General features: G+C 56.4%; 1 protein-coding gene across 3 annotated transcripts in view; it reads left to right on the plus strand.

Moving 5' to 3' along the window:
- The first annotated feature begins 9 nt into the window (after positions 1 to 9).
- The window catches only part of FRMD8 (FERM domain containing 8), a 28,269-nt gene continuing 4,868 nt past the window's right edge, over positions 10 to 23,410 (plus strand). The window contains exons 1-10 of one of the 3 annotated variants that reach the window (XM_055254126.2): positions 10 to 203; positions 479 to 563; positions 2,931 to 3,098; positions 7,151 to 7,252; positions 7,619 to 7,677; positions 7,837 to 8,003; positions 10,766 to 10,987; positions 13,677 to 13,800; positions 14,643 to 14,786; positions 18,738 to 18,942. In XM_055254126.2, the coding sequence (XP_055110101.1) occupies positions 479 to 563; positions 2,931 to 3,098; positions 7,151 to 7,252; positions 7,619 to 7,677; positions 7,837 to 8,003; positions 10,766 to 10,987; positions 13,677 to 13,800; positions 14,643 to 14,786; positions 18,738 to 18,942 (1,276 nt within the window). In that variant the 5' untranslated portion in view covers positions 10 to 203. The remainder of the gene's footprint in view (positions 204 to 478; positions 564 to 2,930; positions 3,099 to 7,150; positions 7,253 to 7,618; positions 7,678 to 7,836; positions 8,004 to 10,765; positions 10,988 to 13,676; positions 13,801 to 14,642; positions 14,787 to 18,737; positions 18,943 to 23,410) is intronic. The other 2 variants (XM_055254208.2, XM_055254291.2) reach the window with 2 other exon arrangements.

Genomic DNA, 23,410 nt, shown 5'->3' on the forward strand with positions numbered 1-23,410 from the left:
CCCTGGTCTCCCATTGGCTCTCGTGGGCCGAAGGGGCGGGGCCTCGCACGCCGCGCTTCCTCCCACCGCTGCTTCCGCGTCGCTTCCCGGTCAGCTGGGTCCTTAGCGGGAGTCCGAGTGCGGGCGGTGGCGGGCTTGGCGGCGGGGCAGGATTCCGGGCAGGAGCCTTGCCTCTCAGGTGGCGGGCTCTGCGACCCTGCGAGGTGAGAGCACAGCGACGTCTGGCCCGGGCCTCCGTCCCCGGCTCGGGGGGCGCCTTGCCCTGCCTGGGCATCCCGGTCGACCTCCGTTCTTGACCATAGCAACCCGCACCCCTCCCACCAACGCCCGGTCTGCACTCTTGGCCCCTCCAGGCAGCGCCGCTCAACCTTGCGGACCCAGCCCGGGATCCCTTACCGTCCTCACTGAGAGCTTGAGGAGACCTCCAGCACCCCCATCCCTGGCTCCCGGTAACTGTTGTTTCTCTTTGCCTTTGCAGATGGACGGGACGGAAGGCAGTGCCGGGCAGCCCGGCCCCGCTGAGCGGTCCCACCGAAGCAGCGTGTCCTCCGTGGGAGCCCGAGGTGGGTGCCGCCCGCATCTCCTCTTCCACACCCTTCTGGGACCCCAGCCCTGGAGAAGTGGCTCTGGCTTGTCTTCTTTTTCATTAAAGATAATTTATGTATCAACTAAGAAATAATAAGGTACATTCAGATGTGGAAAACTCACAGAAGTCAGAGGCTCTGTCACTAGTTTACTGGCCAGGTTGTGTCCTCCTGAATTTCGCTCTCATTTGTAAAATGAGCTTAACATAGCTGTGAAATTCAAATGAGATTCTATGAATGAAAAGTGAAGGCTGATGTGGTTCACGCCTGTAATCCCAGAACTTTAGGAGGCCATGGTGGGCAGACCACATGTGCCCAGGAGTTCGAGACCAGCCTGGGCAACATAGACAAAAAAGAAAGTGACACATTCACTTTCTTTGTGTCATTTCTTTCTTTCTTTCTTTCCTTTCTTTCTTTCTTTCTTTCTTTCTTTTCTTTCTTTTCTTTCTTTTCTTTCTTTTCTTTCTTTTCTTTCTTTTCTTTCTTTCTTTCTTTTCTTCTTTCTTTTCTTCTTTCGTCTTTCTTTTTGAGACAGAGTCTCGCTCTGTCGCCCAGGCTGGAGTGCAGTGGTGCGATCTCAGCTCACTGCAAGCTCTGCCTTCTGGATCACACCATTCTCCTGCCTCAGTCTCCGGAGTAGCTGGGACTACAAGCGCCCGCCACCACGCCTGACTAATTTTTTGTATTTTTAGTAGAGACGGGGTTTCACTGTGTTAGCCAGGATGGTCTCGATCTCCTGACCTCGTGATCTGCCTGCCTCAGCCTCGCAAAGTGCTGGGATTACAGGCGTGAGCCACCGCACCTGGCTGTGTCATTTCTTTCTCCCAAACGGCCTTTTGAAAGCAGGGATCAGGCTGGGCACAGTAGCTCAAGCCTGTAATCCCGGCACTTTGGGAGGCCGAGGCGGGCAGATCACTTGAGGTCGAGAGTTCCAAGACCAGCCTGACCAACATGGAGAAACCCCCGTCTCTACTAAAAATGCAAAATTAGCCGGGCGTGGTGGCACATGCCTGTAATCCCAGCTACTCAGGAGGCTGAGGCAGGAGAATCGCTTGAACCTGAGAGGTGGAGGTTGCAGTGAGTTGAGATCGCACCATTGCACTCCAGCCTGGGCAACGAGAGTGAAACGCTGTCTCAAAAAAAAAAAGAAAAAAAAGCAGGGATCATATGGTCTTCATTTGATAGGGAGGAAACTGGGTCCCTAGGGAGGTTAAGTCCCAGGCAGGCTGCGGAAGCTCTCCAGGTGATTACGTACTGCAGCTTCTAGTGCCTCAGTTCTTGCCTGAGAAGTGGATCTGAACCTGAGCCTCCTCGAAGTGATTTTCTGATCTCTGAGAGTAGCTGCTGGAGCATAACAGACTGGGGGTCCAAGAAGCACCTTCCCTTGTGTAGATGAGAAACCGTGCCCTTCCCTTCCACACACTCTTGGAGGGAGGAGTATTAGCTCTACTTTTACAGATGAGGCAACTGACACTTAAATTGACTCGCTGAAGTTGGCCAGCAACCAGGCAAGGATGGGAACCCGAGTATGTCGGCCCCAAAGTCCAGTGTTCCTTCACCAAGCCTGCAGTCCCAGGGATGGGGATTTGAATCTGGTTGCTCTTCCAGGTGTCTCCATTTGCCTCTGGAACCCACAAGTTGTCACAAGGGAACTCTCAGCTATTTGGGCTGTTCTTCCCTAGCCTGCTTCGTATTGACTCCTGAGGCTTAAAGAGTCCTCAGACTTAAAGAGTCCTAAGGAAGCTGAGACCTGGAACTTGCGTTAACCTGGGTGACCTAAAGAATCCTCTCTTCCCATCTTAGCCTCAGTCAGAGAGAGACTTGCCTAAGGACAGCAGTGGGTTACCAGCTCTCGCCCCTGCCAGCCAGACAGACTAACCGCCATAGCCTCAGGATGGTTTCAGCCTCTCTGTGCTGTAGTTTCACATCTATGGAATGTTCTTGTTCAGGTGGAGATCGCACCACTGCACTCCACGCCTGGGCGACAGAGCGAGACTGAATCCTTGGGGCAGCTATGGTGGTGAGGGGCAGGTTTGCAATGGCCAGGCTGAATTTGAATCTTGGGGGATTGGGGTGGGGCTGGTCTCTGGGCAGGAGTTACTGGGTTTCTGGGTGGTTTGAGGGTGTCAAGAAAGCACTAATAGATAGCACTTGTGATAGGGTCTTTTGGGGCTGCTGGGGCTCTGCCTCTGGCGAGGACTCTGTCTCAGGAGTGTAGCCCTGGTCACCCCCGAGGGGTGTAGGGTGGGGGCTGCAGCCCCAGTGGGTGGTAGAGGGTGCCTGGTTGGCCTGGCCTGGCTGTGCCAGGCAGAGGCCTCAGCTGAGCCTACCTGGCCTCCATCACAGCGGCTGACGTGCTGGTATACCTGGCGGATGACACGGTGGTGCCCCTGGCTGTGGAGAACCTGCCCTCACTCAGTGCCCATGAGCTGCACCGCGCCGTCCGCGAGGTCCTGCAGCTTCCGGACATCGCCCTGGATGTCTTTGCGCTCTGGCTGGTCTCCCCTCTGCTGGGTAAGGCTTGGCAGTGAAGAGCCCAGGCTGGAGGGTTGGAAGGGCACTGACCAGTACAGGAGGGAGGGGGCAGTGTTTGGAGCTGCTAGGGAGCTGCTGGCCACTGCCCATGGGGTAAGGTGGGACTTGGGTTTATCCTGAGCTGTCCACCCGTCTGAGCACCTAGAGCCCTGAGAAGGCCCCTGCTCTTGGCCCTGCTGTCTGTCTTTCTGCTGGTGGTGGAGGAGTGGCCACGCCTGCCCCCCAGGTCGTGCTGGGGCTGGGTGGTCCAGGAACAGTACCGCAGGAGGGAGGGAGGAAGGGGGCCTTGTCTGCCGAGCATAACCTTTGCCACAACCTGGGTGGTGTTTGGGAGCCATGATTTCACCTTATCCTCAGGCCTAGATGAGGAAGTAGTGGTTAGGGTGGTGAGACCACTGTGTGGCAGGAGCAAGACAGACCCAGGCCTGAGTGGCTTCCCGATCGGTCGGCCTCTTTGAACTGTTCCTGTTCCTTGGGGACAGGGAGGAGAAGGGACATGGCCCAGGAAGTAGGCCCCTCTGACCCTGAGGCTCTTAGTGAGGGTGGGGAGGGTGAGGGTGGGAAGAGTAGAGACTTGACTTCTCTGGGAGGGGGGCCTTCAGCCTCCAGCCCTGCCTGGCTGGCCTCATGACCACCCACATCCTGCCCTTTCAAGCTGAGATTGCAAGATGGAGGGACTTGGGGGCGGTGGCTTTCTAGACCCTCAGCCCGGGGTCCCTCAGTGAACAGGGTCTCTGAGCCTGCTGGTTCGCACAGGAGGGGTCCAAGGGAGAGGCTGCCCCATGTTGTTTAGTAAATTGGTGCCATGGGCCGGGCGAGTTTTCTTAGCTTGCACATTCCCTTTGTTGTAGAGGAACGCAGGCAAGAAGGGGGTGGCCAGTGCCATTGAGGGAGCGCGCAGGACAGCCTGGGTTAGGCCCAAGGGGCCCCCAGCAGTTATGTCTTCTCCTGAGGCTGCTGGTTGGGGGAGAGGGAACATTCGGCACCCCTGCTCCCCACCCTCATCCTTCTCTCCACCCCCTCTCCGCTGCCAGTAGGAGCTTCCTGCTCAGCTGCTGCTGGGAGGTTCTCGCCCACCCTCTTCCTGCTGCCCCGGCTCCTCGGCCACCTCATGCCCAGCCCAGTCACCTCTCCTTCACCTCCGGTCCTCGAGTCAGGACTGTGGGCCCGTTGGTTTGTGTCTGAAAGCTGGGGGTATAGTTCTGCATGGGTTGGCCCCTGCCCTGCCTCGGGAAGCTCCCAGAGCCTGCTGGGCAGCCTGCCTCCTCCTCTCACCTCCTCCATCTCCACTCCCTCCTCATCACATTCTGGCTCTCCCACAGCCGGAGGCCGTGAATGGGCTGCTTTGTTGCCCGGCCCACACAGGAGGATGGTGGCAGAAGACCCCGGCACAAAGTCAGCACCCACTCTGTTCCCAGGCTGGGTTCATGGAGGCTGAAAAGCCACTTCAGCTGGGACTTGGGCCCCCTAGAACCCTTTTCCCCTGGCCCCTGCACCCCTGATGGGGTGAACCGGTGACAGATGCCCCAGGGCCGTGAGTGCCCTGCAAGGGCAGGGAGGGGCACTGTCTTCTGGAGCTGCCCTTCATGCCGGATGTTTCGGCAGGGCTTAGCCTTCTCAATGCCATTGTTACTCTGCATGGAACAGGGCTCCAGGGACCTTCTGTCCCATTTGGATAACAGCCTCCAGGCAGGAAGGCCCCATCTGGAAGTGTCTGGGACTGCGGGATTTCTGAAGACAGGAAGGAGTCTTTTGAGCTGCTGGGGCTTGGGGTTAAGGCTGGTCAGGGCTGGGCTGTAGGCAGCAGGAAGGACATCCTTGTCTCCAGGGTGTCCCTAGGCCCCATCTTGTCAGTTACTGTGCTTGTTCCACAAGGACGTGCAAAGCCTCTCTCAGGCCACGTGGTATCCTAGATGCTGGGAATACAGGAGGGAAGACCCTGGTGGAACTTAATGTAACTTTATTTTATTTATTTTTTATTTTTTTGAGACAGAGTCTCACTCTGTTACCCAGGTTGGAGTGCAGTGGTGCAATCCCGACTCACTGCAACCTCCGCCTCCTGGGTTCAAGCGATTCTTCTGCCTCAGCCTCCCGAGTAGCTGGGATTACAAGCAAGCGACACCACGCCCGGCTAATTTTTGTATTTTTAGTAGAGATGGGGTTTTCCCACGTTGACCAGGCTGGTCTCGAACTTCTGACCTCAAGTGATCCACCCGCCTCAGCCTCCCAAAGTGCTGGGATTACAGACATGAACCACCGTGCCCGGCCACCATTGGAATTTTAGAGCCTAAAGTATGGTGAAGGGGGGTTTAGGAAGCAGAGCTCTGTTCCTGGTTTAGCCAGTAGCCCCATGTGGCCTCAGGCACTGTGCCTTCCCGAGCTTCAGTTTCACCCCTGTGAAGTGGGTGATCTCCATGTCCTCCAGCCCTTTCAGTTCCCAGACAGAAAGAGCATGAGGACTCCATGAGGGGCTCAGTGGCCAAGTGAGGGGAGTTGATGGAGCCCTTTCTGGAGGGAGTGGGGAGGCGACTATTGGGAGTAAATTGTGTTTCCCTACTGGAGGTGGTGACAGATGGGTGGGGCCCAGGGTCTAGGTTGTAAAGGAGGGCTGTGGAGCTTCTGGGAAATCTGGACCGGAAATGTTGGGACGAGAAAGGGCTGCAGAGGCTGGATGCAGGGGTGGGTGGAAGGGCTGTGGGCAAGGGGGCCCATTTGGAGGCTGTGGCTGCTCTTCCAGGTGGAAGGCCCAGATGGCCCAAAGAGCAGAGACAAGGACCCCTGGCCTCAGGCCAGCAGGAGGGGCGATCGGCCATCAGTGGGGACTGCGGAAGGGTAGAGCAGGGAGATGTGGATCAGGCAGGGCTCGGGAAGCTTGGAGCAAGCGCTGGCTCCTGCACCCCGGTGACAGACATCCCCATACATCTCTGGATGAACTTGGAAGTAGTCTCACACCTTCAAAGGCAGAGACCCCGGTGGCCACTGTTTTTTGGTGGGCGCTGGTGTGTGAGCTGAAAGCCTTTGTCCCTCCTGGGCTGAGGCATTGAGTCCTGGGTCCAGAGCAGTGGTAGCATGAGGCAGCCTGGAGTTTGAGGGGCTGGACTACTGCACTTGGTCATTCTGCCAACCCCTGGTAAGGTCACTGCGCCCCAGGGATACAGCGACGGACAAGTCTGCAGCCCCTGTGGGTGGCAGCAGCGAGGAATGTCAGGTAGTGATCAGCCTGTGAAGGCAAACAGATGTGGCGCCATCAGGGTGATGGAAAATTTTGAGGAAGGGCTGCCATAGTTAGGGGTCCAGGGAAGGTGGCCCTTGAACTTAGACCTGAATCAGCCAGCCACGGGAGGATCTGGGAAAAAGGAGTCCAGGAAAAGAAGAACAGCAAGCGCAGAGGCCCTGGCACAAGCAAGCTGGGGATGATTTAAGGAGATTTAAGAAGGCCAAGGTGGCAGGAGCAGAGCAGGAGAGGCAGTGAGAGAGGAGATAAGGTGGGAGGGCCAGGCAGGAGCTGGGTTGCATGTGGGCCACAGAGGTGCAGAGCTTGCAGGGTGGAAGGTCAGCTGGAGCTCCTCGGAGGTGTCGGAGGTGGGGAGTGACAACGGGGAGGCCCAGGCTCTGGCAGTGGGAGGGCAAGGCAGCCCCTTGGGCCTCTGGGCCCCAGTTGCCAATTTCCGGTTCTGCTTCCTGATGGCACTGAGGGTTCCTTTGTGCCCCAGCACCTTCCATCGGCCAAGCCTCCAGCTTCAGCTTGCCCTGGGGCTGCAGTGAACAGTTAGTGGCTGGCTCTGCCTGGAGCCAGACCCCCGTCGCTTGCTGTGTGACTGTGGACAAGGAACTTGACCTCTCTGAGGCTTATTTGCTCTATAGGTGAAATGGGGGATAGGGTTATTGCAGAGTAAATGGCTCTGGACCCTTGGCACCTGCTGAGTTACTGTTGGTTGCGACTGTCGTCATGCTATGCAGTGTGATAGGTGGGAGGGCAGCCGCTGGACTAGCTGGAGGCTGCATGGGCCGCTCCCCATCTCGTCCTGCAGAGGTGCAGCTGAAACCCAAGCACCAGCCCTACAAGCTGGGACGCCAGTGGCCGGAGCTGCTGCTGCGCTTCACCAGTGCCCCGGACGACGACGTGGCCATGGGTCAGTGCTGCTGCCTGTCTGTCCTTGCCTCGGGACCACCTGAGTCTGCAGCTCTGGCTCCCAGCCCATCCAGGGCCCTGCCGGCAAGGAGCTGCCCTGGCTGAGGGGCAGGGCCTGCGTCTCCCCCAGGCTCTGTCAGCCACCCCTGGCAGGGGAGGAAGGGGTCCCTGAGAGAAGCCCCAGTTGGGGGTGGGCTGGGAGCTGCCGGGGCACGTTGGGATGAGCTGCGCACTCCACCCGCTGCACGGCCCTCTGGTTTTCTCAGCCCTGGTGGGTGAGGTTGGTGGCCAGGGCCTGGGCCAGTCGGGAGAGGGGAGGGTTAAGCAGAGTGGTGATGCCCGGCAGTGACCCAGCCTCTCTCCCCAGATGAGCCTTTCCTGCAGTTCCGAAGGAACGTGTTCTTCCCAAAGCGGCGGGAGCTCCAGGTGAGGCAGGAGCCCTGGTGGCCCCACCAGGCCCGGCCGCTCGTGCCCAGCCTCCCTGTCCCTAGACCCCTGGACATTCGTACCTTGCCCCAGCCCAGCTAAGCAGCTCTCCCTGCCCCAGCCCAGCTGAGCGGCTGTCCCTGCCACACCCGCCTGCAGATCCGCGATGAGGAGGTCTTGCGGCTGCTCTATGAGGAGGCCAAGGGCAACGTGCTGGCTGCACGGTACCCGTGCGACGTGGAGGACTGCGAGGCTCTGGGCGCCCTGGTGTGCCGCGTGCAGCTCGGGCCCTACCAGCCCGGCCGGCCGGCAGCCTGCGACCTGAGGTGAGGGCCTGTGTGACTTGAGGCAGGGGCGCTGGGTGGGGGAGTTTGTCCTTGGAATCGAACTTATAAGCAGTCTTCAGTTTCGCAAGGTGGGGGCAGGGTCCTGGGGTCAGGAGGCCTCAGCCCCGCAGGCTCACTCTGGCCCTAGGCAGTTGCTCCGCCCCTAGGCAGTTGCTCCGCCCCTCAGCCTCCTTTTCCTCACCTGCCCTGGGCTGGAGCCTCAGGTGAAGTGAAGTGTGGGAGAAGAATCTGGAGCCCTGCCTCCTGCCGGCCAGGGTCAGAGGAGCTGGGCTTTTGGAGTCACAGCCAGAGACCACCCAGATACTGATCCTTTGTCAGCAGTAACAGGCCAGCTTAGTTTCAGACTCCTGGGATGTTCACCAGGCGGTCGGCAAGCTGGCTGTCCACCTCCCAGCCCTCTCCAGGAGCCGAGTTCTCTGCTGTGTAAATTAGCAGGGCCTTGGGTGGCGAGGATTGAGTCTGCCCTGCCAAAGCCCAGGCCGGTCTCTGGTCTCCACGGAGGATTATCCTGAGGTTTAGAAATAATTCCAGTGAAGGGGCCGGGTGTGGTGGCTCACGCCTGTAATCTCAACACTTTGGGAGGCCAAGGCAGGCAAATCACTTAAGGTCAGGAGTATGAGACCAGCCTGGCCAACATGGTGAAACCCCATCTCTACTAAAAACACAATAAGTAGCCGGGTGCGGTGGCGCACACCTGTAATCCCAGCTGTTCGGGAGGCTGAGGCAGGGGAATCACTTGAACCTGGGAGGTGGAGGTTGCAGTGAGCCAAGGGCGTGTCCCCGCACTCCAGTCTGGGTGACAGAGTGAGACTCTGTCTTAAAAAAAAAAAAAAGGCCGGGCGCGGTGGCTCACGCTTGTAATCCCAGCACTTCGGGAGGCCGAGGCGGGCGGATCACGAGGTCAGGAGGTCGAGACCACGGTGAAACCCCGTCTCTACTAAAAATACAAAAAAATTAGGCCGGGCGCGGTGGCTCACGCCTGAGGTCAGGAGATCGAGACCACGGTGAAACCCCGTCTCTACTAAAAATACAAAAAATTAGCCGGGCGTGGTGGCGGGCGCCTGTAGTCCCAGCTACTCGGGAGGCTGAGGCAGGAGAATGGCATGAACCCGGGAGGCGGAGCTTGCAGTGAGCCAAGATTGCGCCACTACACTCCAGGCTGGGCAACAGAGCGAGACTCCGTCTCAAAAAAAAAAAAAAAAAAAAGCCGGGTGTGGTGGCTCATGCCTGTAATCCCAACACTTTGGGAGGCCGAGGCACGCAGATCACCTGAGGTCAGGACTTCAAGACCAGCCTCAACATGGAGAAACCCCGTCTCTACTAAAAATACAAAATTAGCCAGGCATGGTGGTGCATGCCCGTAATCCCAGCTACTCGGGAGGCTGAGGCAGGAGAATTGCTTGAACTTAGGAGTTGGAGGTTGCAGTGAGCCAAGATCGTGCCATTGCACTCCAGCCTGGGCAACAAGAGCGAAACTCCATCTCAAAAAAGAAAAAAAAGGACTGAGCGCTCCAACTGCAGCTTATCTGATGGCCGGTCCACAGCCCACAGCGTACCCGCTGCCTAAGGTGGGGAACCAACTGCAGTTATGCCAGGGCCTCTCCTGCTTCGTGTGGGGCGTGGGAGATCCCCTTTCTTTTGTGAGCCTGTGCTAGTTGTAGGTTGGCGTTTTCATGTTTTTATCTGGCAGAACAAAGCATTGAGGCATTAAAACCCCTGCACCAGTTTTGGTTATAAAAGTTCCACCAGTTCAGAAATCCCAACGGTCCTGACTTGGTGACACAGATGTTGCTCTGAAACCCTCCTGCTGCAGTCTGATTCTAGGCAGGTGGTGGCTCTCTGCTCGGCCTCCAGACCTTCCCTCAGCCTCTCACCTCTGCTGTGAGCTGCAGACCTGGGCCCACCTCCTGGGCCTCCTTCACTCGCCTGGCTGCCCTGTGTGTCTGTGTGCCCTCGCAGGTGGGGGTCGGGGACGTCTGCAGTGCCGGGCACACTGCGGGTGCTCAGGGTGGTGGGTTCCTTCCCTTCTGGGGGTGAAGAGGGGCCTGGTGACTCCCTGTGTCTGTCCCTTTGGCTCCTATGAGTTTCCTGGGTGGGTACATGGTAGCCAACCAGGCAGGAGGCAGGAAGGGTTGGGAGACAGGACCAGGCCCCATGGGGGCCCTTGGTGCACATGGGGCTGCAGTGCAGAGGCTGCCGGCTAAGGCAGGACTGGTGGGAAGTGCAGGAAGGTGGGGCCCGGGTTCCTGTTCCTGGCGGGAGATGCAGCCATCTGGAGCCGCAGGATGAGCCTTTGGCTTCAGATGGTGACCCCGGGTCAGACGGGCAGAGGGACAGCCCAGGTGGGCCTCATAGGGAGCCGCATCACAGTCCTTGGCCTGCACTTGGAGAGCTTGTCAGGTTTTAGGGCCGGGAGAGCCCACCCGGGACAGGTGGGGGTGTCACCATCCCCACTCTGCAGAGGAAGCAGGCGCAGGACAGGAGGTGCCTCTTACCAGCTGTACAGCTGCTCACGGCAGAGGCAGACAGGCTGGCCCTGGAGTCTGCCCTTCGGAGAGGGGCCGAGAACTGAAACCCCTCTGTCTGGTGCCTGGGTCTCCCCTCGTGGGCTCCTTACCCAGCCTCTGACTTGGAAGTAGATGTGTGTCTGCTTCCTCCAGGCAGCTGTGCTTCCCCCGCCCTCCCCCATGAGCCTGGCGCCTCTGGTTGGGCCGCTAGCACCCGTCTTCCTTCCTCCACAGGGAGAAGCTGGACTCCTTCCTCCCTGCCCACCTCTGTAAGCGGGGCCAGGGTCTCTTTGCTGCCCTCCGGGGCCGTGGGGCCAGGGCCGGGCTGGGCGAGCAGGGCCTGCTGAACGCCTACCGCCAGGTGCAGGAGGTCAGCAGCGACAGCGGGTGCGAGGCCGCCCTGGGCACCCACTACCATGCCTACCTCCTCAAGTGCCACGAGCTGCCCTTCTATGGGTAAGAGACACAGCCCCGCGGTCCCCCACCCCCTCCGCAGGCTGACCCTGGGCTTTGCTAGCACAGCTGCCAGTGAGCCCACCTCTGCTCCAGCTGAGCTGTGTTCCCATGAAATGGTGTCTTGTCACGAGCACCTCAGGCCCCACCGTTCCAAGCTGGGCACCTGTCCTCCCCTTCCTCCTGTCGGGCTGGGACACCTTGGATGGGTCCTCTCCTACCTGGCACAGTCACCTGGTCACTGGCCCGGCTGACCTCGCCTTCAGCCAGCTGTCTCTGTCACGCAGTTGGTGTCTAACAAACAGCTCTGTGCACCTACTGCACGCACGCTCCCTGGGCACTGGAGGTCCCTCTGAGCCAGAGACACCGTGCCCCTGCCTGGTGAAGCTGATGTTCTAGTGGAGAGAGACGAGAACACAGAGGTTGAGGAGAGCCTGTCATTGGGCACAGGCGGCAGCCAGGAGACCAGAGGGTGGGGTGTGGCTTGGGCCTTGTGGTCAGAACAGGTGAGATGGTCAGATGCAGGACGTTCTAAGGGCAGAGTGACAGGATTTGCCAGATGGATGTGCAGTGGATGAAGCAAAGGAGAAGAGGCAGAGAGGACTGGCCTAAGCCCCTGGCAGATGGCGTTGTCATCTGCTGAGCTGGGGGCGGCGCTGTGGAGCCGTCAGGGAAAGTTTAGGAATTTGGTTTTTTGTTTTTGTTTTAAGACAGGGTGTTGCTCTGTCACTCAGGCTGGAGTGCAGTGGCACAATCATAGCTCACTGCAGGCTCGACCTCCTGGGCTCAAGCAAGCCTCCTGAGTTGCTGGGACCACAGGTGTGCAGCACCATGCCCGGCTAATTTTTTTTTTTTTTTGAGATGGAGTTTCGCTCTTGTTGCCAGGCTGGAGTGCAGTACCATGATCTCGTCTCACTGCAACCTCCGCCTCCCGGGTTCAAGCGATTCTCCTGCCTTAGCCTCCCAAATAGCTGGGACTACAGGCATGCGCCACCATGCCCAGCTAATTTTTGTATTTTTAGTAGAGATGGGGTTTCACCATGTTGGCCAGGCTGATCTCGAACTCCTCACCTCAGGTGATATGCCTGCCTCGGCTTCCCAAAGTGCTGGGAGCCACCACGCCTGGCCTAATTTTTGTATTTTTTTAGAGACAGGGTTTTGCCTGTTGGCCAGGCTGGTCTGGAACCCTGGGGTCAAGTGATGCCCCCACCTCAGCCTCCCACAGCACTGGGATCATAGGCTTGAGCCACCGTGCCTGGCTGGGAGCTTGCTTTGGACATGTTGACTTTGAGATGCTTGTTAGATGCCCCACTGGTGACTTTGAGTGGGCATCTGGTGTCTAGCGCAGTCTGAACTGGAGCTCGTATTTGGCAAATCCTATGCATATGGATGGCACCTGAAGCCTGGAGAGATGCTGGGAGGCAAGTGTGGGCCAGGTGAGGAGGGGCTCTGGGCCCCCCAGCAAGGCAGGAGGGCTCTACCCGCAGCAGCTCCTAGCGCATGTCCCACTTGTCCTCCCGGAAGCTGGTGATGGATGTGGGCTCCAGTCTGGTGGGCAATCGTGAGCAGGGATAGAGACAGCGAGTGTGGCCGGCTGTCACAACTCTGCTGTAAAATGGGGTCAAGAAATGGGTCTTGTAGTGGTTTTGAGGGGGAGGTGACAGCCCACGTGTGCTGACTGGCAGGTGGCCCTCTCCTGGCTGCTTCGGTTTCCTCAGTGAAATCAGATGGCTTGCCATCAGCTGAGCTTGGGGGACAGAAGTCTGCTAGAGGAGGCTGGAGTGGGATGGCCCCAGGAATTCAAGGTGGCCCGTGCTGGTTTCCAGCCCCATCCCGTAGCATGGAGAGAGCGGGGTTTAACTTGGGCTCTGGCTCAGTGGGTGGTATGGGCAAGGGTGAGCCCAAGGGACGGGAGAAGGCGAGGCTGCAGGAGGGACAGGTGGCAGCTCTTCTCAGTGTTTTTCTTTGTTTTTGAGATGGAGTCTTGCCCTGTCGCCCAGGCTGGAGTGCAGTGGCGTGATCTTGGCTCACTGTGAGCTCTGCCTCCCGGGTTCACGCCATTCTCCTGCCTCAGCCTCCCGAGTAGCTGGGACTACAGGTGTCCGTCACCACACCCGGCTAATTTTTTTTGTATTTTTAGTAGAGACGGGGTTTCACTGTGTTAGCCAGGATGGTCTCGATCTCCTGACCTCATGATCCGCCTGCCTCAGCCTCCCAAAGTGCTGAGATTACAGGAGTGAGCCACCACGCCCAGCCTCTTTTCAGTTTTGAGCCCTGGAACCACTCCCCTCGCCTCATGCTTCCCAGCAGGTCCCTGCTGCTGAAAGGTCTCCGCCCGGACAGTGGTCAGCAGGCTGTCCTGGCCACCTCCAGCAGCCCTGGCCCCCAGACCAAGTGCCAAGCCCACATGACTGGCTTTGGTCCACACCTGGGGCCACGTGCTTCCCTCCGCCTGCAGCGCCCACCCTTCTCTGTGCCATCAGGCCCTTCTCCCTCCAGTCGCACACTGCCAGCTCAGATGCTGCTTCCCCTACAATGCCTCCCCTTCATCCCACCTCTGCTTCTCCCTTCCCTGGGGCAGGTTTCAGTCACCCAAACAGCAGAAGTTTCTCAGGGCCCAGGTTGGGGCCTTGAGCAGCCTCCCTCAGCATTTCTGGTGCTGGCCAGAGGCTGACCCCAGTCCCCTCCCCAGGTGTGCCTTCTTCCACGGTGAGGTTGACAAGCCGGCCCAAGGCTTTTTGCACCGGGGTGGGCGCAAGCCAGTTTCTGTGGCCATCAGTCTGGAAGGCGTGCACGTCATCGACAGCAGAGAGAAGGTACTGCTCCCAGCTCCTCCAGGGTGGAGAGGATGGGAGGGGGCTCCTGACTCAGGTCTTCCTGGTTCCTCTGGGCCTTTGGCAGCCTGGGGGCAAGGTGGGTGGACTATTTGGGAGGGACCCTGCCTCCCTGGGATGTCCTTGTAGCCCCTGAGGGTGATCCTGGGTCCTCTTGCCCAACATGCTAGGCTGTGGGGTGGCCGGGGCAGGGGAGGCCGCAGCTGGGACTTCCACTCCTGAGTGGAGGGAGGGCAGCAGGGCCTGGTGCTCCAGAAGACCCCGCGACGGGAGCCCTCTTGGGCTGACCATGTCCTCTTCTCCCTGCGTTTGGCGGCCAGCCCCGGGTAGAGAGCCGCATCAGCAGCCAGCCCCGTGGGGCAGATTACCTGTCCCTGGGCGGAAATTTGCTCCTAAACCAGCAGAAGAGTTTTGGCCTCTGGTTGTCCCAGAAGAGGGACCCCAGCCCCTGCTGCCATCTGTGTCCTGGGAGGCAGGGCCCAGCTCAGCCTCATGCTAGATGCCACCCCCGACCTCATAGAAGAGACTCCACTTCCCCACCCGCCTCCTCCCCCACGTGCCTCCCCAGCTGTCAGGGGCTTGGTCCGCTGGTGGGACTGTTGTGGGAGAGGGGATCTCAGCCTCCCTGGACTGCAGCCCCCGGGAGGCTCTGATGAAAGCTGAGGCTCTCTCCTTAGAGAAACACATGAACAAATGTAGACCCAGCCTTGGAGAGGCACACGCCCTGGCCAGGTGTCCCCTCCTGGTGGTGTCTGAGTGGGATGGGGTGGGGAGCAGACCTCTGCCCAGGGGTCAAGCCTGGCTCTGTGTCTCCTGCTGGCCAGCACGTCCTGCTGGGCCTGCGCTTCCAGGAGCTGTCGTGGGACCACACCTCCCCCGAGGAGGAGGAGCCCATCCTGTGGCTGGAGTTCGACGGGGACAGCGAGGGCACACCTGTCAACAAGCTCCTCAAGATCTACTCCAAGCAGGTAGTGCGGGTGGTGCCTGCACACGGGTCGGGAGGCTGGGCCCAGGTGCCCCGGGTCCCAGACAATTAGAGGCACCAGGCTGGTGGGGAAGGAGGTGAGAAGCTCCCTTGGGCCTGAGGATGAAAGCGGCCTGGGCACAAGGGGTGCCTTGACTCCTGCTGACCCGGAGCCACCCTGGGAGGTCAGGAGGCCTGGTCTGCAGACTCCACGCCGGCGGTGGTGGCAGCTGTGGGGTTCGGGCAGCTGTTTGTTGAGGGCTAGCCGAGTGCTTTGAGATCAACCTGCACCCTCCCCTCCTGTCCCCAGTACCAGTGCTGTTGTGACCCTATTCACAGTCGCCTGCGGTGGGCGTGGAAGCGTTGGGCCTCTCCAAGCCTGTGTTTGATTTTCCCTATTCAGCGTGTTTTACTCAGCACTGAGCACCTCTTCTACCCCAGCCTCCCTCCCCTGCCCCTTCCTTTCCCACTTGGGTCACATCAGAGGCCCGTCCCTGCCACAGGGCCCTTTCAGGACTGTTCCCACCCTTTTCTCCTTTCATCTCGGGTCTCTCTGGATCCTTCATCCCACACCTCTCCGGCTTCCTTTTGGTGCCCTTCCCCACCTTCACCCCTCCCTTCGCAGCCAGACCCCACCCCTGCACCTCCCACGCTGGGGGCTGCTTCTAGCCCCATCGGCCTCTGCTTTGCCACAGGAGGGCCCCCTTCCCCTTCTCAGCTTAAACCACATGCTCCTAAAAGCTTCTTTCCGCCCCCACCAGCCACCTCCTCCCCCAGCTTCCCTTGCTGCTCCCCATTTTCCTGGCCCCCCTCGAGGGCACTCCTCTCCCTGCCTCATGGCTTTGAACTCCAAGATATTCTCACCTTTATGTTCAAAGTTCACAATTTTGTTTCTTTTTTTTTTTTTTGAGACGAAGACTGGTTTATGCTTTGCTTCCTAAGAAATTTTGCCTAACCCAAGACCACAAAGATATTCTCACGTTTTCTTGTAGAAGTTGTATAAATTTAAGCCTCCCAGCCATCCCAAAGTCGATATTTTACATCAGGTGTGATATACAGGTCAATGTTTGTGTTCGTGTTTACAGATTCTCAATTGTTACGGTGTTGTTTGTTGAAAAGACATTGAATTGGCTGGGCATGGTGGATCACGCCTGTAATCCTAGCACTTTGGGAAGCCAAGGTGGGCGGATCCCTTTAGGCCCGCAGCTCAAGACCAGCCTGGCCAACAAGGCGAAACCCCCATCTCTACGAAAAATACAAAAAATTGGCCAGGTGTGGTGGCACATGCCCGTAATCCCAGCTACTACTTGGGAGACTGAGGCACGAGAATCACTTGAACCAGGGAGGCAGAGATTGTGGTGAGCCAAGATGGTGCCACTGCACTCCAGCCTAGGCAACACAGTGAGACTCTGTCTCAAAAAAAAAAAAAGAAAAGAAAAAAAGACATTAAATTGCCCTGACATCTTTGTTGAAAATCAGTTGGCTGTGCATGTGTGGGTCTGTTTCTGGATTCCCTCTTCTAAACCACTGATCTATGTGTGTCTTTCACTAAGAATCACACTGTATATTGATTTTTGAACCTTTATAATAAGTCTTGAAATCAGGTAGTCTGATGTCCAGAACTTTGTTCTTTTTAAAATGGTTTCCATAGAAGTTTTAGAATCAGCTTGTTGATTTGTAGCACGCTCCTCATCCACCCCCCAAAAAAAGGCTGCCTAGGATTTTTATTGAGATTGCATTGATTGCTTTGGAGGTAATTGACCTAAGTCTTCCAGTCCATTTATTTCTGTATCTCCATTTATTTGTCTCTGATTTATTTCATTAACATTTTGTAGTTTTCAGCATACAAAGCTTCTGCATCTTTTGTTAGATTTATCTATTTATTTTTTTTTCTTTTGGTGCTACTGTAAATGGCACTGTTTTTAATTTCAATTTCCAATTGATCATTTCCTTATATAGAAATATAATTGTTTTTGTTTTTTTTTTTTTTAAACACTCTTGCTCTGTCACCCAGACTGGGGTGCAGTGGTGCAATCATAGCTCACTGCATCCTCGACCTCTGGGCTCAAGCTATCATCCCAAGCCACAGGTGTGCACCACCATGCCAGGCTAACTTTATTTTATTATATTTGTAGAGACAAGGTCTCACTGTGTTGCCCAGGCTAATCTTGAACTCCTGGGCTCAAGTGATTCTCCCACCTTGGCCTCCCAAAGTGCTGGGATTACAGGCATGAGCCCCTGTGTCTGCCTGGGACTTTTGTTTGTTTGTTTGCTGTTTTTGTTTTGAGACTGAGTCTCGCTCTGTCGCTCAGGCTGGAGTGCAATGGTGCGATCTCAGCTCACTGCAACCTCCGCCTCCTAGGTTCAAGCAATTCTCTCACCTCGGCCTCCTGAGTAGCTGGGATTACAGGAGCCCGCCACCATGCCCAGCTAATTTTTGTATTTTTAGTAGAGATGGGTTTTCACCATGTTGGCCAGGCTGGTCTCAAACTCCTGACCTCAGGTGATCCACCCGCCTCGGCCTCCCAAAGTGCTGGGATTACAGGCGTGAGCCACGGCACCCGGCCTGGCCTGGGACTTTCTACATGGACAGTTGTGTGGTCTGTGAGTGGGGACAGCTGGGTCTCACTTTCCAATCTGTGTGCCTCTTGCTTGCCTTGCCTGACAGCGCTTCTGACCCCCAGTGTAGGATGGATAGGTGTGCGCAGGCGTCCCTGACGCACCCGGCCTGAGAGACAACATTGTCTTTCACTGAATAAGTGGGATTTCGCTGTGGCTTCTTCAGAGATGCGCTTCATCAGGTTGAGGAAGTTCCTTTCTGACCCTGGCTTGCTGAGTTTTATCTTGGACGGATGTTCAGCGGAGCTTCCTCTTTCGGCTGCATTTGAACGGCAGGCTCCCTGAGCCTCAGAGGCATGTTGCTGTGCAGGAGTTTTTGTTCTAGGGAACTTAGTAGGCTTCCCAGTTGTGGTTGCAGCTCAGGACTCTGTCCCCACCGGCTGCCGTCCCCTCACCAGCCCACTGCCCTTTGGCTGGTGGAGTCCACTCAGTGAGGAGAGGAGTGTGGGTGGACTGAGCTGAGGACAGGGAGCGTGGAGAGCCCACCAGGCCTCTGCTCTTCCTTCTGGGCCGAGCAGCAGTGCCCCCCCTCCCCACCCAGAGGGATTGTAGCTGCCCTGTGGAGAGGCAGGAGCCAGGCCAGTCTCCGTAGGGCCACTCCCAGCATCTGACCCAGCCCCACCAGTCAGGAGCACAGGTGGCCATTCCTGTCTACTTGGCCTCACCTTATCCCAGGCCTGCAGCAGTGCCTGGCACGTGGGAGGCACTCAGGAAATACCTGTGTCCTGACTAAGGGGCGCCACCCTCGATACCCTCTGTCTGCGACTCCCTCAGACCCCTGAGGGCCCTGTCCTTGGTGCCCAGCTGTGCCCGCTGGCACCTGGCTACTGCATCTTTTCTGTCAGTGTGCCTCATGCTTCACACGTGTTGAGTAGGAGTCACTTTTGAAGAATGTGCTGGCGGGGAGCCGCCCGCCCCTGCCCCGGTGACATCGCACCCCTTCCTCCTGGCTGCAGGTTTTCCTCCCAGCCAGCACCACCCGCCTCCCTGCCCTGCTTCCCCACTCTTCATACTCTGCAGCAGCTGGGCTCCCTACCCCCTCCCTCCCCACCTGCTTCTGCCCATGGAGTCAGCCTTCCTGGGCTGTGCCTTCTGACTAGAATGTTCTTTCTTTCCCACCCAAACTCCCAGATCTGGGGACCCCTCCTCATCCACCAGGACTCACCTTCATAGTCACCCAAGTGGGACACCTCCCCTGCCTCCCCACTGCCTCTGTCCTGAGTGATGTGTGTCCCCTCCCCTGCTTCCCCAACCAGAGAGCAGAGCTCATTTCAGGCTCAGCAACAGGCATGGAAGAGGGGCCTGGCCAGGCCTCACGCTGCCCCCTCCTCCCCAGGCTGAACTGATGAGCAGCCTCATTGAGTACTGCATCGAACTGAGCCAGGCGGTGGAGCCTGCAGGCCCCCAGGACAGTGCGACTGGCTCGCCCTCAGACCCCAGCTCCTCGCCGGCTCCTGCTCAGCGCCCCAAGCTGCGGAGGCAGGGCAGTGTGGTGTCCAGCCGGATCCAGCATCTCTCCACTATTGACTACGTGGAGGACGGTGAGCAGCCCTTCTGTGCACATGCACACACAAACACACATGCACATGCACACACCAGGGGGAGTTCCTGAGGACAGGGCATTGCAGAGCAGCTCCAGACCCAGTGTGAGCTGGCCTCCATCTCAGGACCCAGCTGTGAACAGGGCGAGCCCGGGTCCTGGCCATAGTGCCTTTCCTATCCCTTCTCAGTGCTGCGTCACAGATGTGTTCTGCTGCATTGTCCAGGATGTGATCCGGGAAACTACTCAACATCTGTTATTAAAGTGTTGGGTAGGCGGGGCACGGTGGCTCACTCCTGTAATCCCAGCACTTTGGGAGGCCGAGGCGGGAGGATCACCTGAGGTCAGGAGTTCAAGACCAGGCTGGCCAACATGGTGAAACCCTGTCTCTACTAAAAATACAAAAAAATTAGCGAGGTGTGTGGCGGGCGCCTGTAATCCCAGCTACTTGGGAGGCTGAGGCAGGAAAAACGCTTGAACCCGGGAGGCAGAGGTTGCAGTGAGCTGAGATTGCATATTGCACTCCAGCCTGGGAGACAGTAAGACTCCGTCTCAAAAATAAATAAATAAATAAATAAAGTGTTGGGTAAATCACTGCTGTGACCACATCCTGGGGTGTTCAGTGCAGCTGGTAAAAATACCCAGGCCGGGCGCAGTGTCTCACACCTGTAATCCCAGTACTTTGGGAGGCCAAGACAAAGAGGATCGCTTGAGCCCAGGAGTTCAAGACCAGCCTGGACAACAGAGGTGAGACTCTGTCTCTACAAAATAAACTTAGCTGAGCACGGTGGTATATGCCTGTAGTCTCACCTTCTTGGGAGGCTGATGAGGCAGGAGTATCTCTGAGCCCAGGAGTTGGAGGTTTGCAGTGAGCTACGATTGCACCATTGTACTCCAGCCTGGGTGACAACGATGAGACCATATATATATATACATATATATATATATATATAATTTTTTTAATTAATTAATTTATTTATTTACTTTTGAGACGGAGTCTCGCTCTGTTGCCCAGGCTGGAGTGCAGTGGCGTGATCTCGGCTCACTGCAACCTCTGCCTCCCTAGTTCTAGGGTTCTAGTGATTCTCCTGCTTCAACCTTCTGAGTAGCTGGGACTACAGGTGTGTGCCACCACACCCGGCTAAATTTTTTTTTTTTTTTTTTTTGAGATGGAGTCTCGCTCTGTCGCCCAAGCTGGAGTGCAGTGGGCGCAATCTCGGCTCACTGCAAGCTCCACCTCCCGGGTTCACGCCATTCTCCTGCCTCAGCCTCCTGAGTAGCTGGGACTACAGGCGCCCACCACCACGCCTGGCTACTTTTTCGTATTTTTAGTAGAGACGGGGTTTTACCGTGTTAGCCAGGATGGTCTCGATCTCCTGACCTTGTGGTCCGCCCACCTTGACCTCCCAAAGTGCTGGGATTACAGGCGTGAGCCACTGCGCCCGACCCTAATTTTTTGTGTTTTTAGTAGAGATGGGGTTTCACCGTGTTAGCCAGGATGGTCTCAATCTCCTGACCTTGTGATCTACCTGCCTTGGTCTCACAAAGTGCTGGGATTACAGGCGTGAAACACCATGCCCAGCCCAAGACCTTATTTTTAAAAAGGAATACCCTAGCTGGGCGCAGTGGCTCACGCCTGTAATCCTAGCACTTTGGAAGGCCAAGGCGGGAGGATCACCTGAGGTCGGGAGTTCGAGACCAGCCTGACCAACATGGAGAAACCTCATCTCTACTAAAAATCCAAAATTAGCTGGGCGTGGTGGTGGTCGCCTGTAGTCCCAGCTACTTGGGAGGCTGAAAGCAGGAGAATCGCTTGAACCAAGGAGGCAGAGGTTGAGGTGAGCCAAGATTACGCCACTGCACTCCAGCCTGGGCAACAAGAATGAAACTCTGTCTCAAATAAATAAATAAATAAATAATATAAAGGAATACCCTAAATGCATCTTGTATCAGATCCTGGAACAGAGGACATTTGTGGAAAAACTATTGAAGTCCAAAACTATTTTAGTTAACAGATACTGTGTCAGTGTTCATTCCTTAGCTTTGATGTGGTGACAGAACATGCTGTCATTGGGAGAGGTTGTGGTGGTATTCTGGGACTCTCTACACCTTTACAGCTTTCCTAGAAATCTAGAATTATCCCATGATAAAAAGTTTTTTAATGCAGTAACAAAGATCTACATTTATTTATTATTTATTTATTTATTTTGAGATGGAGTCTCGTTCTGTCACCCAGGCTGGAGTGCAATGGCGTGATCTCGGCTGACTGCAACCTCCACACCCTGGGTTCAAGCAATTTTCCTGCCTCAGCCTCCTGAGTAGTTGGGATTACAGGGGTGAGCTACCACGCCCAGCTAAGTTTTGTATTTTTAGTAGAGACGGAGTTTTGCCATGTTGGCCAGGCTGGTCTCAAACTCCTGACCTCAAGTGATCTGCTCACCTTGGACTACCAAAGTGCTGGGATTACAGTGTGAGCCACCACACCCAGCCAAAGATCTACATTTTACATGGCAAGATGTTCACAAACGAATACTCAGTAAAAAGAAATGGCCAGGCATGGTGGCTCACACCTGTAATCCCAGCACTTTGGGAGGCTGAGGCGGGCAGATCATGAGGTCAGGAGATTGAGACCATCCTGACTAACACGGTGAAACCCTGTCTTTACTAAAAAAAAAATACAGGCCGGGTGCGGTGGCTCACGCTTGTAATCCCAGCACTTTGGGAGGCCGAGGCGGGCGGATCACGAGGTCAGGAGATCGAGACCACGGTGAAACCCCGTCTCTACTAAAAATACAAAAAATTAGCCGGGCGTGGTGGCGGGCGCCTGTAGTCCCAGCTACTCAGAGAGGCTGAGGCAGGAGAATGGCATGAACCCGGGAGGCGGAGCTTGCAGTGAGCTGAGATTGCACCACTGCACTCCAGCCTGGGCAACAGAGCGAGACTCCATTTCAAAAAAAAAAAAAAAAAAGAAATGAGTAGGCTGGGCGCGGTGGCTCACACCTGTAATCCCAGCACTTTGGGAGGCTGAGGCGGGTGGATCACAAGGTCAGGAGATCAAGACCATCCTGGCTAACACGGTGAAACCCTGTCTCTAGCCAGGCGCGGTGGCTCACGCTTGTAATCCCAGCACTTTGGGAGGCCGAGACGGGCGGATCACGAGGTCAGGAGATCGAGACCATGGTGAAACCCTGTCTCTACTAAAAATACAAAAAAATTAGCCGGGCGTGGTGGCGGGTGCCTGTAGTCCCAGCTACTCGGAGAGGCTGAGGCAGGAGAATGGCGTGAACCCGGGAGGCGGAGCTTGCAGTGAGCCGAGATTGCGCCACTGCACTCCAGCCTGGGTGACAGAGCGAAACTCTGTCTCAAAAAAAAAAAAAGGAAATGAGTAACAGGACAGCATGTGCGCAGCCATGCCCATGAGGAGGGTGGGCCCAGCTGTGGCCGTCAGCGGCCGTAGCTTTGACTTTTTATTTGTACTTATTGGAGTATGTAAATCTTTTACAATGAACATGTCATTTTTATAGTCTTGTAATTTTTAGAATAATTGTTTTTTCTTTTTCTTTGTTTTTTTGGAGACGGAGTTTCACTCTTGTTGCCCAGGCTGGAGTACAGCGGCGTGATCTCGGCTCACCGCAACCTCCACCTCCCAGGTTCAAGCGATTCTCCTGCCTCAGTCTTCCAAGTATCTGGGATTACAGGCATGCACCACACGCCCAGCTAATTTTATATTGTTAGTAGAGGCTGGGTTTCTCCATGTTGGTCAGGCTGGTCTCGAACTCCCAACCTCAGGTGATCCGCCCGCCTTGGCCTCCCAAAGTGCTGGGATTACAGGCGTGAGCCACCGTGCCTGGCCCTAGAATAAGTTTTATAATCAGAAAAAGCAAACTTTTTCTACAATGTAATTTGGACCACTGTGTGGCATTCCTTGGCATGGTTTTAGCACGCTCATTTTGACCCAGTCCTCTGCTTGTGGGCATTACAGTTTTCAGCGTTCAGCTCTTCTAAACAGCACACCTACAGCAAAGTCCTTCCTTCGAATCTGAAATGTTTCCTCAGGATACATTCTTAGAAATGGCCTTGCTCATGTAAAAGTGTGCAGATTTTTTTTTTTTTTTTTTGAGACGGAGTCTCGTTCTGTTGCCAAGTTGGAGTGCAGTGGCGATCTTGGCTCACTGCAACCTCCGACTCCCGGGTTCAAGCGATTCTCCTGCCTCAGCCTCCTGAGTAGCTGGGATTACAGGCGCCCGCCACCACGCCTGGCTAATTTTTGTATTTTTAGTAGAGACGGAGTTTCACCGTGTTGGCCAGAATGGTCTCGATCTCCTGACCTCGTGATCTGCCCGCCTCGGCCTCCCAAAGTGCTGGGATTACATGCGTGAGCCACCGTGCCCAGCCAGATTTTTTTTTTAAACAGGGTTTCACTCTAGTGCCCAGGCTGGAGTGCAATGGCCTAGTCAAGGCTCACTGCA

Source organism: Symphalangus syndactylus, chromosome 1 (assembly GCF_028878055.3).
Source record: "Symphalangus syndactylus isolate Jambi chromosome 1, NHGRI_mSymSyn1-v2.1_pri, whole genome shotgun sequence".
In the NCBI taxonomy this organism is placed as follows: Eukaryota; Metazoa; Chordata; class Mammalia; order Primates; family Hylobatidae; genus Symphalangus; species Symphalangus syndactylus.